The sequence below is a fragment of the Drosophila subpulchrella genome, chromosome 2R, assembly GCF_014743375.2.
Source record: "Drosophila subpulchrella strain 33 F10 #4 breed RU33 chromosome 2R, RU_Dsub_v1.1 Primary Assembly, whole genome shotgun sequence".
Lineage (NCBI taxonomy): Eukaryota > Metazoa > Arthropoda > Insecta > Diptera > Drosophilidae > Drosophila > Drosophila subpulchrella.
This window is the reverse complement of record NC_050611.1, coordinates 9,252,732-9,270,266: the sequence shown is the minus strand read 5'-3', so window position 1 is coordinate 9,270,266 and position 17,535 is coordinate 9,252,732. Positions and strand designations below refer to the sequence as shown.

The following is a 17,535-nucleotide window of genomic DNA, read 5'->3' as shown; positions in this document are numbered from 1 at the left end:
TAGCTCGGCTGCAATTAGCCAGAGCATTAATCATACGCCTCGTTGGCCCGCTTGGATCATAATTATCTCTGCAAGCGGCTGCTGATCTAAATACGGCTATAATTTCGTAACGCACTTGACCCAAACTTTGCTAATGATATACCATATGTAATCGAGCCAAGGAAAAATATGAGTTTATCTTCGCATTCAAAGGAATAATCACTTAATCACAAGGACTTGCCTTTTCAACAGCATACTGAACGGTTTTTAACAAGACCAAAATTAATTGAATTTTATGGGGCTTCGGTTTGATTAATTCAGTGAACGGAAGTGGATTTGGTTGCCATAGAGAATCCCATTGAAATGCAAATCGAATTAAATTATCGGTAATTAATTCACTCGTTACGGAGTGAATTGAATCGTGGAATTATTATGCGATTGCATGAATCCCAGCCAAACTAAAGTGAATGCTCATCCACCGAATTATTATCTGTGGAGATAAATATTTATTGAATCGGACACTAAAAATGCAATGAAAGTGGGTGGATTGTATATGGTTTTTATACGGATGTTGAGTTAGTTACAGTTTTTCTAATAAATTAAATTGAAAACAAAATATTTCTAACAGTCTTCGAAGTTTACAATTTAAGAAAATAAGGAAATCTGCAAGTCATTTTTAATGGTTTTCTTTGATTAACAACCACTTTTCCCTTTAAAAATATTTAAGTTCCTTGTTTATTTTAATTTACCTACTTCTGCATAACTGAATATAGTTAAATATTTTTTAAAGGGAGTTATGTTTGTTTAAAAATAATTAATAGCCCCCCTTGGTCCCAGATTTACTTAATGGTTTTATAACTCCTTAAATAAATAATTAACTCTCCCAAACAGGCACATAAATTAAATGAACCCATCGTAAACATCTCGTAAAATTAATATTTGCCACGTAATTTTTTATAGTCCTCCCAAATTGCAGCCATATACCTTAAGTAATATCCACCAAGACACCTTTTCCCATCTTCCCCAGCAATACTCACATAGGACAGAGTGGGCTGGGCACTGCTGATGACCAGTTCGCCTCCACTTCGCTGCTTGCCGAGGAGCGACTGATGCAGCCGGTTGGTGCCGTAGTACATCTCCCAGATGCTGGGCTTCTTGCGGTGCCACTCGGCGATGCTCTCCCGTTCCCGCTCCCGCTCCCGCGCCGCCTTATCCCCGCCAGCTCCATCGAGGGTGCCGCTGCCACCGATTCCCTGACTGCCGCTGGCCACCGCCAGGATGGGCTTGTGGAAGGTGAGATTCCGCTGCATTTGCGTTATCATCACCGGATGCAGTGCCTCCAACTCCAGCTGTGGCGTGGAGGCGGGCGAGGGCGTGACACTGCGCGACAAACTGGTGGTGGTCACCTCCGACTCCACATAGCACTCGGCGGCGGGAAAGATCTCCGCCAGGGACTTGCGCTTCATCTTGAAGTTGGGATCGCTGGCACATCGAATGGTCATGATCTGTTCGCGTACGCTGAGCGGTCTGCCGCTGGCGGAGATCAGGACACCGTCGCGTACCGCCTCGTAGGCATTCAGCTGGAGATCGGCGCAACTGCGTCGCCGTTCCAGGGCGTTCTGCAGCCGGACCACGTGCTGCTGGCGACCCAGACCGCTGCACAGCTGGCGAAGCTCCTGCTCGCTGTGCTGGTTCATCCGCTGCAGATAGGACTCCAGTTCGTGCTTCAGGGTGTGGATCATCCCCTCCAGCTCTTTGGGCACATCGGTGGGCGGTGTGCTGGCGGGTGTGGGCGTGGTCGCGCTCGAGGCGGGGGGCGTGACACGCGATAGGAGGCGAATCTTATCACGGACATCCTCCAGTAGCTCACGAGTGTTTTGGAAATGCAGCTGATCCTCATAGCGCTTGGCATACGTCTCCTCGGCCCGCCCCCTCTCGCTGTCCAGGCGGTAGGCATCCTCGGGACAGGAGTTGATGTACTTGGCGCACTTGTAGTTGTTCTCCGCCAGCTGCTCGTCGTTCAGGAAGCTGGGATTGTCGATGCCCCGATGAGGCCCCACGTTGGGCGCCAAAAGAAAGGCATCTAGGTCAATGTCCAGCAGAGAGTCATCAGGCAGTTGATCCTGTTGCTGTTGTTGCATCTGCTGCTGTTCCATAATGGTGGGCAACTGGTTGTAGACCCTCAGCTTCTCTCCAATATCCATGGGATGACTGGGAACTTCGGTTCTCCCCCCAGCTGCCTGCATGAAGCTCACAATATGCTCCTGGGCATACAGGCAGGGAAAGGTCTTTAGGTGCCGGTCCAGATTCTCGATGCTCGTCTCCAGGATGCGCAGTTTGCTGCTATAGTGATGCAGTCCCTCGGCCACCTCGGCCTTTGACTGGATTTGATGATGGTCATTGGATGAGGCAGGAGCAGCTCCAGCTGCATCTTGCATGTCCAACCGCTGACTCTTGACTGCGGACAGCTTTTCAGCGGAGGCTACTGGTGGGTCCGCGGTTGCCAAAGCCACCTCCTGGGGAGTCGCCACTTTCGTTGGCAGCTGCAGTGGTGGTCGCTGTCGCTGCCTGGCGGCCACACTCTTGATCTTCTCCTGGACATCGATGACCGGTTCGCAATAGATGTGCTCGTCCAGCGAGTAAGTGGAGCACACATTGGAGCTGTAATAACCGGACGAGCCGCTTTTGTCCGTTGAATAGTGTGAGCCACCCGTCTCAGTTGACTGTGTTGCTGCTGCAGCAGATGTTGCTGCTGCTGTTGCAGATGTTGCTGTTGCAGATGTTGTTGCTGCTGCTGCTGCTGTTGCTGCTGCGAGTGGCAGTCCGGAATCCGTGGAATGCGTGCTGCTGACATTGGAGGCAATCGAGCACTTCTTGCCGCGCTCCCCCAATCCCGCGGAGGTGGTCACCTCCAGCTGTTGGTCGTGACCACTTGCATTCCCCATTCCACTGCCCAGACCATGTCCATTCCTCAATGGCATTGGAGCCGCTGCCGTGGAAGTGGATGTGGCTATGGATGTGGCTGTGGACGATGGCGGGGCTGGTGTTGTTGCTGTCGCTGAGCTGCAATGAGAGCGGGAAAAGCGAGAAAGAGTCATGAAAATCGGTGGAAAACACTCGGACGAAAGGGAAACCTAGCGTTGGAAAGTGGTTTTTGTTGGTTTTTCGCAATCGCCGCTTTGTTTATGCGTCGCCAACTGGGAAACGACTGAAGAACTGTGGGCAAAATATATGTTTTTCTTGCAAAAAACTCAGGCTGACTGTATTTAACATGCTACCAAGTAAACTTTAAACTTAAAAATCTTTTACTTAATTTTTTTTGAAATATTAAAAATAAAATTTTAATGACTCATCTAAAATAAATCAATTTATTTTAAACACCTTCCTTAGCCACCAATTTAAAAGTAAAACGTTATCTAGTAAAAAAATGTTAAATATTATTTTAAAAATCTCTTAAATAATATAAATTTTTAAAACTCAGCTAAGTCAACTTATTTTTTAAAATCCTTTGCTTTTTTTCTACCCAAATTATTTAGAATAAATCAATTTTCACATCTAAGCTTTTTAAATTTTTGAACACCTGCCTTTAGGTGGTTTTGTTGATGGTAAAATATTTTATACTGCAACTTAAAATTGTTAACTTATTTTTTTAAAAACCTTTTGCGTCATTTGTCATTTAAATTTTCAAAATAAAAAAGGCAAATCTCACCTAAACTAAATAATTTCATTTAAAAAACCCGTCATAAGTTTGTTTATTGATTGTAAAACATTTTCTGGTGAAACAAAAAACTAGCAATTTATTTTCATCCCATGGTGAAGCGCTTAAAAACTTTACAGCCGCAGGCGAAAACTGGTTAACTGGGTTAGTGGCTTTGTTTACGTTTTCCATTTTTTCTCGGCCAGCTGAGATGCAAATAACGAAAGTGTATTGGACTGGGATTCCCTATAGAATGTCACCCGGATGTTCAAAATGTACTTATTCTGTGCAATCACATTTGGTTCTTACCATTCCTTACTTATATATAAGCAAACATTTGAAAGCGTGTTTTAGAAATTCAGCATCAACATACAAATTCGATTTCAATTGAAATAAACTCGTTCTAAACAGGATTTCGGCTTGAGTTACTGTTGCAATTCGGTTAGCTTTCGGTTTGTTTGATTTTTGTCTGTTTTATTTTTCGGTTTTTATTTTACTGCCTAACTGTAAAGTTAGGCATGCAAGTGAAGTCTACTGCTTTGAGTCACTTTTGGCCAAATTTTTCGTTTTTCCCTGCCAACATATGTGTGTGTGTTGGCCAAGTTTGGCCAAGTTTTTGGTGAACCATGAAATTCGCCGGTGCCCGATGACTTGGGGAGCAAAGGATGGCCAGAGGTGGCCTGCTAAGTGCAGCGAAATGAAATGGAAACTTAATTGAATGGAACGGAAGCTTCCCACTGTGGAAGGGCACTAAACTTCACCGAACTCTTTACAGATGGCTACCGACTGTTTTTGGGCAAATTTATGGGGCCCGTCTTTTCCATCTTTTTGCGGATAGCTGGAGTTACATTGCAGCAAATTCAAATAAAGTTGAATTTCAATTCAAAGTCATTTAGCCCTAAGTCTTGTTAACAGACTTTTATTTGAACTCAGACATAGTCGGTAAGTATTTTTATGTTTGATCACTTATCAGGTTATTTGTTAGTAACCTTATCTTATGCTAGATATATAACTATTTATCTTCATAATTGCTTCACATTATAAGGTTTCTTAGGCTGACTTTCCTATTACTCTTTAAAGTTTCAAAAAAAGTATTTACTATTCAGATCCTTATCTGGACTAATGGACGAATGGACTAATTTTGTATTGCCTTTTCACCCTCAATCGTATCATCAATTTACACCCTCTGATGCTATTTGTTAACAACATTATCTACATCTTTTATCTTCATAGACTTTATTAGGTTTCTTAATATATTACCAATTTAGATCCTTATCTCTTGTGGATTTTCAAATTAATTTTGTGTTATCTTTATACTTTGAATCGTATCATCATCAATTGAGCAATACTCGATTTATCCTATATTTTTTGAATACTTTAACCACTTAAATCATTGCTTGATTGATAGCTATTTTACTCCAGTATTATTATTTAAAGTATTATTAAAAGCAACCTATTGGTATATTTATTAATAAATAACACATTTTCAATGGTATGGCTATTCCAAGAGTCAATATTAATTTTAATAAACCTAATCTTGGTCCCCGAGGGATCTTATTTCCAAAACGCCCCACTGATTGATTGCTCCTTCACCCAAGAATTATTATTCGAAATTCTAATCGCACCGCAATTTGCATTTTCTCTGGGGTGGATTTGCATTTTTGACCGCTTGGCGCCAGTGGCATTGCTTTAATAACTCACTTACGATCGGTAACAAGTCCCAGATTCGGTTCTCAATGCACTCGGCGTTTGGCACTAGGTCAACATTGGCTTTTGGCCAACTCGAATGAGTGCTGAGAATTGCGTAATAACGGTTGTTGCTACCAGATATTGTTGCCGCAGTTTTACGGATCGGTTTTTCGGTTCGGTTGGGGCTGTTCTTGTATGGTAAGTCGGTGCGTTACGCACCCAAAAATTGATAAGTTGCGGTCAGTGGCGAGTGTTACTATGTAGATATTTTTATTTTTTTTTTTATATTTGGTGGCGCAGCTACCGATGCGTAGTGGCAACAGGCCATAGATATCGCACCAACAGAAGCGGCAAGGTTACCTTTTCGGCTCATGAAATATTTTGCAATCTTTGGGGTATAGGTAAAGCTATGGCTATATGTTTATTTTGTTTGTTCGAACTGTGTTAATTAAAATGTTCAGCCTCGTTTGCATGCACGGAACACTGGTGGACCGGCGGACAAGCGAATTTGGCGGACAAAGGGACAGGCGGACATACGGACAAGCGGACATATAGACTGTATTATAGACCGTTAGTAAACACTATCGTGTGACCGCTAATTGTTGTTGACTGCTTGCCAAGACAAATTACAGGCGACTGGAAATTCGGCATCTAAGTCGCGATCTGGCCCCGTCTATCAATTGCAAATCAATCAATGGGCCGGCGCGTTTTTATTGCAGCGATTATATCGACGATTTCGCACATGCTTAACGCTCAAGATGGATATATGTGTGTTGGATTGGCTAAACGCCTAAAGCGACCTTGGCATAAGCCAGAGATACGCATAACGATGGCCTAGGCGGTCTCCAAAAATCGAATACAAATTAGCAATAGCGATGGGTATCTAACTGCATCGATGGGGGCTAATGGGACAATGGAATTGTACTTGGCCAAGGTCGTCTTGGAGGAGCTACTGTGCGAAATCCACTCCCCAATGGGTTTTATCATAGTTGGCATGCGTGAGCAGTAAGTATGGGTAGTACCAACGCCGATGGAATCGTCAATCGATTTGGGTTCGGTAAAGAGCGGTAGTACACTATATGGCTTTGACCTTGAGGGGAAACTCTTGGGAGCTCTTTCCTTGATCCGCTGCGAATCGTTTGCTATTTTGACAGCATATCTGCCCGATTATCTTATCATGGCTATCGTGCCAGTGCCTGATTTCCATATTCTGTCCCATGCAATGACCAAAATAGCTGAAACAAGTTGGAAACCGAAACTATCTGCCAATTAATTGAAATTGCTGTCAATACACGGCACGACTTAATGCATATGCATACTCATATGTGCACTGAGGAAAAAACATGCTAAGTATCTAAATTTCATATATGATTTTAATATCCACCCTTTGTGGTTTTTTAATGATTATAATGTTATATTTTTAATGTGATATCATGTTTCTTATTGATATCATTATCTTATATTTTCTATTTTGACTAAAATATGTTTTATTTAGTTCATGATGTTTAATATCTTTTGTAATTAACTTATTGTTTTGGTAATGCAAATTTTATTTTATGTACTATTCATTTTTTTTATCAGTGTACTTGTACACACTTATATGTGTTCAAGTATTTATTTTTTTAATTTTTGATAAATATTTCAAACCAAAACGGGCTCTCAGCCTCTGACCTTCGGCGATTCGAAGATCATGTGCTGCTGGTGCTGGTGGCTTCTTTAATTTCAATTAATAAACGTAATTGTTGCAGCTGTCTGCAGTTGCAGTTGCTGCAGTTGCTACTGCGATGACCGGCGTCAAGTGTTTGCCAAGCTTCTCTAAAAACAACAAGATATATGTGCATATATACGAGATATATACATATATATGAAGACAAAAAGAGGTGAAGGCTGACAACAGGCGCCAAAAACCGCATTGCTCGATGCAGCAGCAGCAGCAACTGCAACAGCAACTGCAACAGCAGCCGCAGCAACTTGAACTTCGCTGCCACTGCAGACATGATTTACATACCTAGGCGCTGTGGCAGCAACAGGTTGCCTTCGCCGATCTCAGAACCATCTCTGGCTTAATCATAATCCCCATTTGGGGCAACACTCCGCCGCTGATTGCTATCCGGCTTAATGCCGCGCTAATTGGCTCGCAACAACATAATTACAAAATATCGCCGGCTGCTGCTCAAGTGGCTGGAACCGTGAAGTGTTGCGTCCGTAATTGCATTAACAACAGGTAGGGTTTCCGATCTGCGACGGTCGTGCCTTTTCTGGGGTTTTCTCTCTTTGGCTCGACCCCCCCCACCCCCACCTATTCCTAAAGTCAAGGTCGCCATGGAAGCAACGAAGGTCGCTGCACAACGACGGGTATCCATATCTAAATTTTGAATTTGTTGCACATTTTCTGGTCTTCCATCTTGACTTTGGGTGAGCAAGTGCACTTAACATTAGAGTTCTGTTATTTTATGAGGTATCTCTGAAATTACTACTGATTTCCAAGTGGTTCGCATTAAAAAAAATTGTTTAAAAATGCGTAGGCCTCCTAATATCAGTTTTTTGGCTGGTAAACATTAATTTAAATTTATTTAAATGCACAAAAAATATATATTATTGGAATTGGAAATATATATTGACCAACCTTTGGTCAGGTGTTGGTTATATATAATACCATATGGTTAAAATTTTATTCGCTTGTAATTTTGAAAATATTAAAAGGAAAATTAAGGAAAGACATATCTTTGGGCAACCTTTTTGGTTAATTTAAATGATAATGTAATCTTAAGTTCAAGTTCATGAATAGTATGTTCAAGAAAGTAATCCTGGTTTTGTTTTTTTATATTTTTATGATAATGATAATATAAACACTGGTACTCAGATCAAGAAGGGTCTCTTTTTTCATTTTTTATTTGCATTTTTGATAGTTATCTTTACTTATTTCCTTACCTTTGATACTTGAGCATGGCTCTTGGAAGAAGAAAATTTTCGCTGCTGCCTTTCGGTGCCGCCTTGGTTGCACCTCCTCCACTTGGAGCAGCTCCACCGGCGGCTTCCTCTGCTCCTCCTCCCGAACCGCCTGCACCTCCTCCGTTTCGAGCAAAGAAGGCTCCCAGGCGTTGCAGATAAGCGAACTTATTGGCCGCCCCGGGATCTTTGGGTGCGGAGTAGCTCCTGGTGCTGCTGCTCCGACTGCTGCTGCTCCCGTTCCTGCTCTGACTTCGACTCCGACTGTGGCTCCTGCTCCTGCTCCCGCCCTGACTCCTGTCCCTCGCCTCGTCGTCCTCCTCGTCGTAGGGCAGCACCTCGATTGCATCGAAGTCGTAGGAGTTGAAGTAGGCCTGCTCCCGGGTCCGCTTCACCTGGGCCGCCTCCGTCACGTGGTCGGCGGATATATCCGTGGCTGTTTTCTTGCTCGCCGTGCCCGGCGAATTTTTGCAGATGGGCATAGTCGTCTATAAGTACAAAAATTAAACGACTTTATTTTAGAGTTTTTAAATTAAATTCATCTAGTTTATTTAATCAAAAACTACAAGATCTTCTCATTGATAAAGATATATTTGTAACCTGTTTAAGTGTAAATTTACGTATTGTGTGTTGACAGAAATAATTATACTTTTTATTAAAGTCATTTGTTATGGTCCAATTTCGAAGTCCATACAAAATTTTGTATTTTAAAAAATAGATTATCTTTGAAAATATGCTTCATTTAAGAATTTAATAACTGACTTGTTCTTTAAAAAAAATCTGAATTGATTTGGAATACGATTTTGGTAAATAAATTCTAAATGATACAAGAGAAAAGTATGGAATTTAACTAGTTGGGTGTGTTTAGTAAATATACATATATATTTTTTTTGTTTTTAAAATTTAATCATGAAGGGCTAAAATATAGTACAAATTAAGAGAATCACTTGATACAAACCAAAAATGTTTAGTAAACGAAATGTCTTCTTATCGAAAAGCTAACTTTTAAAAGAAGAATCCCTTCTTGATAGAAACTTTCAAGAAAATAATGTTCTTGAAAATAAAAAACTTAAATTCTTTCTTGCAAGCAAAATAAAAATTTCATATTTTAAAGGCGATACCGCCCTTAGAGAGTTTCAAATAGGTTACATCGTTAGTCAAGTTGTTAGCTTAAATTTGTGTTTTTCAGGAAAACCTAAACCTAAAAACCTAAAACCTAATAAATAGATTCAGAAAGTGGCGATTTAAAATGCAGCATGCTGTTTTAGAGAGGGCTTTTTAGTTAACAACAAAAAAACAGGAGCTTGCACAATTTAACGCTCCGGTGTTTACGGCTCTTTGGCGGCGGCGCCTCCAATGCATCCGCTTTGGCCACCTGGAGCTGCAACTAGAGCTGCAACTGGAAGTGGAGTTGGAAGTGGAAGTGGAATTGGAAGTGGAACTGGTTTGGTGCTGGCAAAGAATCCACTTCGTGGCCACGATGCAGTCGGGCCGATGTTGGTGCAAGCGTTTTTGCCTCGCTCATGACTTTGCATTAATTAGCCAAAAAGGGTTTTGCGCAATTGCATAATTTTTCTGCAACGCGTGTTGTGTACCTCCCCCCCGCATTGGCCATAATTTATGGTAACGTGGCTAAATGCCAACCGATAGCACACCCCCAAAACTGATGATGATGCACCCAAGTACCCAAATGCATTTACGTGAAAGCAGTGTCTGGTTGAGATGGGCAGTTATGTGTGTGATCGATAGATAAGTGCACCGTGCTGACAGCTTCATCATCGCCGCCAAAGCCAAAAGTGCCCAGTTGGCTCATCGTGGTGGCATAGGTTCCGTGTTATCTGGCCAAAGAGCTGGCGAGGCTGCCGTTTCTGCCATTTCTGCGGTTTCAGCCCCAGTCGATGGTGTGGCAATCGGCGATTTTTATGCCACACAGACTGCAGACCTCGCGGAAAACATTAAACGATACAGCCCACCCGCCGATAGTTCAAATTATTGCCTACCCATGCAAACTGCTAAATTGGCGATGATTCCGAAGTACAATTCCGCGTGGGTTCCAAACAAAAGTGCCACTTTTGCTTATGGCCTATTCTCCCAATTGCCGGTATGCACTGTCTGATTTGGGAAATGTTTTGAGAATGCAAAATCAGCAGATTTTGCATAACAGCCGATTAAAGGAGTAGTATAACATACCTTAAATCAATCAAAACTATTTAAAAACGTAAATATTCAATTAAAAATAAAGTTAAATATAGTTTTCTATGATTTTTATCCGTCATGTTCATTAACAATTATGGTCAATTCAATGTACTATAATTTAATTATAAAATTTCTTAGTTTACTTACAAATAAGTTTATAAAATACCTAAATTAAAGTGCACTACCATCGTATTTAATATTATCTACTTTGATTAAAAGATTTCCATATTAAATCAAGGAATTTAAACGATATTATAATATAATAATATGAAACACAATAGGTGATGTGAATATTTTTGTAGTATTCCTATTTTTTTAGAAGTGGTAAAAGGCCCCTTACATAATTATAAAGATTTGGAAGTAAAAACCATATTTTTTTTTTGTCAGTACCTAGCTCATTAGCAAAATCTCAATCAATTAATGCAGATTGCTTCTTAATTTACCCCTTTTAAAGTCAAAATTTTATGGAAGTAATCAAGAAATTAGTTCTACCGAAAATGGCAATTAATTTTGGTTAATACCTCGAACCATTGAAGGCACTATAATTTGGGTAGCTACAGTTCCATCGAATACGATAATGAGGCTATCGAATCTGATGGGTTTTCTCTATAACTTTGCGGCTGACTTGGCTGAAGGGGCTGATGAGGCGCCTCGATTGACGGATTTCTGTGCCAACAGTCGCCATAATTGCGGCGATAATAATGGTGGTGGATTAATCGCCGATCGCGTTACCATATGCCATACCGTTGCCGTTGCTGATGACATGCCACATGCCACATGCACATGTGTGCCATGGTCAAGACGCAGTGACAAACGCTCGAGCACTGTTCTATTGGCTAAGTGACAACTCAAAGTTACTTCTGCCAAAGCAAACAGAAAAAAACTCGGATGGAAAAACATAGATTTGAACATGAACAACAGTTGGCAACTTCAAACGCTCAGCTGATTTCCGTTGCATCCACTAATCATGGCATGTTTAGCACATCTTGGCGATAAGCCCATCAAACTGGAGCAGAGGCCTTCCGTTCACCTGATGTTTGTATAGTCGCAGTTTGGAAAATGCAAATGTTGCATAACCCTTGGTTAAAGAACACATAAACACCTCTTGCGAGACATTGTCTTAAAATTACAATCGATTTTCGACGGGGTCTTCTTCTATTTGCGCTGGCCAAACAATCGACTGCTGAAGTGACCGCCACTTGAGTTATGGAAATGAGAGCTGCGAATAAAAATACTGGCCACGGATACGTGAGGGTTTTATTTATAGTTTGCTCTTCAATCAGAATGCCTGCGGTGGCTTTTGATATTTTAATGAGTCAATTGCCCCGGACCGTCAATGTGCCAGTCTAAAATCGGAATTGGAATCAGATTCGGCGACTAAAATCGAATGTGTTGCCAGGCAATGCCTACGCCTTGACTTATTTGCCATGAATTCATCATCGCGGACGGCCGCAACAAAAGATTTAAGCGACAAACCACGATTGCCCAAGAAGAGCCCAGTCAAACCAATCCATTCCAATCCGAAAAGAAATCTCCGCCGATGTATAAACCGCAACACAAAATCTGCATTGTTTCCAGCCGCATTGCAAAATTGCGTTTTTATACCCTTGCAGAGGGTATATTGATTTCAGTCAGAAGTTTGCAACGCAGTGAAGGAGACGTTTCCGACCCCATAAAGTATATATATTCTTGATCAGCATAACTAGACGAGTCGATCTAGCCATGTCCGTCTGTCCGTCTGTCCGTCTGTCCGTCTGTCCGTCTGTCCGTCTGTCCGTCCGTTTCTACGCAAACTAGTCTCTCAGTTTTAAAGCTATCGGGCTGAAACTTTCCCAAAAGTCTTATATCTTTTGCAGGTAGTATATAAGTCGGAACCAGCCGGATCGGACAACTATATCTTATAGCTCCCATAGGAATAATCGGACAAAAAAATGAAAAAAAAGTATATCTTTGGTGTTTTTTAGCATATAAACTCCTAAGCTTGGAAATAACAATTTTTAAATAATTTTGAATTTTGAATTAAATTTTATCGAAATCGGACGACTATATCATATAGCTGCCATAGGAACGATCGGAAAATTTGTGGAAAAATAATATGAAAAAAATTATGGCTTCGGTGTTTTTCAACATATAACCTCCAACGCTTGGAAATAACATTTTTTAATTAGTTCTGAATTTCGAATTAAATTTTATCAAAATCGGACGACTATGTCATATAGCTGCCATAGGAACGATCGCAAAATTGGTAAGAAAATAATATGAAACAAATTATAGCTTCGGTGTTTTTTAACATATAACCTCCTATGCTTGGAAATAACATTTTTTAATTAGTTCTGAATTTCGAATTTAATTTTATCAAAATCGGACGACTATATCATATAGCTGCCATAGGAACGATCGGAAAATTGGTACGAAAATAATATGAAACAAATTATAGCTTCGGTGTTTTTTGACATATTATCTTATACTATTGGGAATATCATTTTTTGTGTTTTTAAATTTAATAATTATAGCTGCAAGGGTATATAAGCTTCGGCTTTCCGAAGCTAACTTCCTTTCTTGTTTTTTGCTAATTTACACTGCCCTACAGGGCAAAACATCGCCACTAGCAACTCGCAACATGGGCAGGCAACACCTTCATTTTTTTGCATGCGGCAACATCAAACTGCATTTGAACAAACTAAAAACAGAAGACATGGTTTAAACGTGTTTTACCTAAAATACTTATCGAGTTTTTTTTTTTTTTTTGCAACCCGAAGATGCAACAACTGAATTTCCCTTTCGATGCCTTTACAATTCAAAAGCTTGTTCTTCACATGGAAAAGAAATAAACAAATTCAAAAGGTTAAAAGTATCTCCTTCAATAGTACAAATAAACAATATAAGCCGGAAGGCTTTTGTTGTTTTTAATAAAATTAAGATGGTATATTTAAAAATCAAGTGTTTATTTGCTGTCTTGATCTAATTGAGTGCTTTAAAAAGCACTTACAAAAAAATAATTTGAAGTATGTTTATTTTCTATTTGAATCTAAAAAAATGTTTTACAAATAATAGAGTCTAGTTACAAGTATATAAAAAAATAATAATAATATATTACTGTTACTACTATTGACTAAAAAGTTTTTTGAGATACTTATGATGCAACCTAAATCCAAGTAACTTATTAATATTTTTAAGATGCTTTAAGTTTTAAGTTGCATATATGTATAAGACATTGAATTTTGAAGGTTTATATGTTGTGTTAACAAGATTTGTAGTTAAGTTGTAGCATTAGGCCAAGTCAGTTATGTTTCCTAAAACTAACTTTTTAAAGATGTTATCCAGGGCCTTAAGACCAAAATAGATTTTAGTAAAATTCAAAAGTAAAGCTTCGTAAGAGCTTCTGAGGAAAAGCAACCTTTCAACTAAAAAGTCGTTAGGTTAAAGGTCTTGTCTTGGTTATTTTTGCACTTGCAACACAATGCAATTATATCAGAGCAGTTGGCAGACAATAACATTCATTTTCTTTGGGTCAGATTTACTATGATTGTTTAGAGAAAAAAGTACCAATCTTTTGAAAGGGAGATAAAAAAAGACTCACAGCTGTTAAAACTAAATTAAGCAAGATTTGCGTTTGACTTTTAGAGTGCTTTAAGCTCTATATTATAGTATTTTAAAATACTTAACGCCCTCCCACTCATTATGTCCATGGCTGTTAACCATTCTCTATGGAAAGGTGGTGCCTTTTCGAACGTTCATGGCTCGTTGCACCACCCACTCCACTGCAGCACCACCCCACCACCCACCACCCACTGCCCCACTGTCAACTGTCGCCGTTTGTCATTGAGGTTGGTGCCACCGACTGACGCAAAACCTCTAATTAGTTGGTCTCAAAGAGACATTTTGCAACGATGATTACGGCGAGTTGGTGGCAATTAATGCGCCTGCACTCGCCACTCTGAACTGAACCCATAATTGCGTTTTTAGCGGGATAAAAACGCACTGGGTTAATGCTAATTGCCAACGCATTAGCCTCTTGTATATATCTCTTGTATATTTCTCCTTTTTTCCAGCTCTTGGCAGTCACCTAATTAGGGTCTTTGCTTCAGATCGGCGGGATTTTAGAAAGCCTGCAGCTGGCATTCAACTACAAGTCAAACAAAGCAGAGGGCCAATGGGAAGAATTGTTGCCCAGGTGATTTGTATTTTATAGAGAAATATTTTCTAGATAAAATATATGTGCTCTTACACAGAGAGAAATGAAAGAGGTTGTTTCAGTTTGTAACAAAACAAGTATTTAGCAGGTGAATATTTTCGCAGATTGAACTCTATCTTACAATATAGGTATATATATAAAACCTCCAATAATTATACAAGTAAGATCTTTTAAACAGTAAAGATCAAACTGCAGCAAAAAAATCTTCACATGGAAATCTAAAAAAAAATTCATTTAGCTCGGCTTAGTTTATTTTTTCGAAAGAAAGTATAACACCATTTCTCCTTTATAGATTTTGACTACATACATTTTTTTTAAGTCGTCCTCCTTTATAAAGACCTTGATTTGTTTAGTACCATATGAAATCTAAGCAATTTTAGTAGTTTGTAATATTTTTTTAATTTCCAACTCGACCCTGTGATTCATTGTATTAAAACATTTCCTTATGAAAAAATCTATCAACAGATATTTCGCTTCAATCATAAAATACCCCCAATACTTGTAACCTAAGCTTCTTATCACACCGTTAAACTATTCATATATTCCTCTGCTTTAATAGTTAGTAATTACCTCCGTAGCTTCTGCATTCAAAGTCATTCTGAGTTACTTCATATATTATTTTGAGGTCTCTTACACAACGGCACGTGCTGATTGATTGTTAATGCTAATCCCCCCGACGAGTCCCTTGTCTCCCCAGAGTGCTATTATTAAATTGTGATTTATCCGAGTGTGAGCCATCAAATCAACGCGCATAAATTAGATAACCGCCGCCATCTCCCGGGCCCAAGTAAATAAGTTATAAAATATAACGAGCATAATTAAGTGCAAGCTCTGGGAGCTGCCAGTGTCCGATGGCGGGCTGGTCTTTTGGCCAATAAATCGCAACTGGCAGCCGACTGGTGGTGCTGCTGGCCGAAGATTATGTAAATGGCCCAGAGCCACTTGGCCAGTTTCTGTGAGACGGAGTCGGTGTGCAGTTTCCGATCGATCGGGGCTCCATTAGAACGGTGCCTGCCTCGTTGACAATAGATAATGCCCAGGGTCGTAAATTTATGCTAAGCCGAACCTTGCCCTTGAGGTCTCTAATATCATACTGGCCGTAGTTCCGTTCATCATCGGATGCTCAAAGAAGTCATCTTGTCAATGCATGCACCGGGGAAAATATTGTGAATATTTTTTGGAAACATATATATTTGTTTAAAAATATTTGAAGTATTAGACCAATGAAACATTCACAAGTGTTCGAGAATTTTAAGTTTTTAAATTGGCTTTTAAAAGGTATATTTGTTAAATGAACTTTTAATAAGAGTGTCTTTGTTATAAAGAATTTAAAAGTTTAATAGTTTTTCTATAATTAAAGTTTATTTATTTTATACATTTAAGACTTTAAAAAAAAATGTAAAATAATTCTGAATAACTCTACATTTTCAAAACCATTTGACGGATATAAAATACAAATCGTACAGATAATGAACTTTCCAAGGGTTCGTAGGTTTCTTTGGATAATTATTTAATAATAATTAATAATAATACTATATAAATATTATTTTATAATGATAAGCTATTTTAATCTGAGACTTTTAAAACAAAATTTGTACAGTTAAAAATCTGTTCTGAATAACATTTGCGGTATAAGAAATATTTTAAGGTTTATTTATTCATTGCAGAATTGTAACGACAATTTATCTCAGTGTGGTGTAATAACCAAGCATTTTTTTCGACCTCTCGATTGTTTTGCTTGGAGGAGAACGCTGTTTTTCAATTAACCTTGCCTGGTCGCATTGACCATCAACGAGTCTCTAAAAAATCCGGCTAAAGAGCAGAAGCTCCGGCCCCAAAATAGAATGGCCCCAGACATTGGAATCGGATGAAAAAAAAACCAGAGCTACAGGCACATTTTATTGAGCATGAGTGTAAACAAATGAACGGCCGCCAATTGGGCATGCACATCAAGAGGAACTCGCCGCGGCTGCCAACAGCTGTGCCACGGAATTCCCCCTGCCCCCCACTGGAGTTAATCCCACTGGGGTGCAGTCAAGCGGGAATTAAAAACCTCCTACCACCACCCACCTCAAAAAAAACCCCCCACATTTCCCACCTCTTCAGCTATTTTCCCATTGCACTTGCCATTTGCCTTTTCCTTTTGTTTATTCAAAGCCGAGTTGCAGGCAATCTGGTTTTTGTTGCCGGTGTTTGGGGTTCGTTTTTCCAGCTTTTCTCATTTCCCAACTTTCGCTCTCTGGCAGCCCCGCCAAAATATGTTCACTGGTTTTAATTAAAAAATGAACAAAAATAGGTTTAAAAGAATGTTATTAAGCCAAGGAAGAGTGCAAAGAAATATAGGAACTGCATGTCTACAAGGCATTCTGAATTTTCTTTGCAGTCCTAAAGGGTTTAAAAAATAACTAACCTCTTTGATTGCACTTTCTATAATCTGAAAAAATAATCTTAAGATAACTAAATAGATATAGCCATCGTAGTTGGTCAGGTGCTTGTTTATCCAACGAAAATGTTATTCAGATTTTGCTTTTTATTAACTTTTGTTTTAGACCTTTAAAGACCTTTATAAGACCGGAAGTACAAAAGAACTTTTATGATTGCTAATTACAAATATATTAAGGCTTATTACAAGATTAACCTTCTAAAACAATTAAATTTGCTTAATTCTTTTTCTCCTATTAGTTAGCTCAAAGGGAGAACTAAAAGCCTTTCAAATAACCACTGTTCTTTCATTAGTGACTTTATTAATTTTCCAACATTAATTAAAAGCGAAAAAAATCGCAATAAAATTGTTAAGCCAAGGAAGAGAGCCAAGGCATATAGACACAAG

The 17,535-nt window shown here is 39.4% G+C and overlaps 1 protein-coding gene across 1 annotated transcript in view; it reads right to left on the bottom strand.

The window, feature by feature from the left end:
* The window catches only part of LOC119550251, a 32,440-nt gene that overhangs the window by 8,742 nt on the left and 6,163 nt on the right, over positions 1-17,535 (bottom strand). Inside the window, exons 2-3 of the mRNA XM_037858826.1 lie at positions 8,297-8,802; positions 1,017-3,042 (exon numbers count right to left, since the gene is read on the bottom strand). Coding sequence (XP_037714754.1) covers positions 1,017-3,042; positions 8,297-8,796 — 2,526 coding nt within the window. The 5' untranslated portion in view covers positions 8,797-8,802. The remainder of the gene's footprint in view (positions 1-1,016; positions 3,043-8,296; positions 8,803-17,535) is intronic.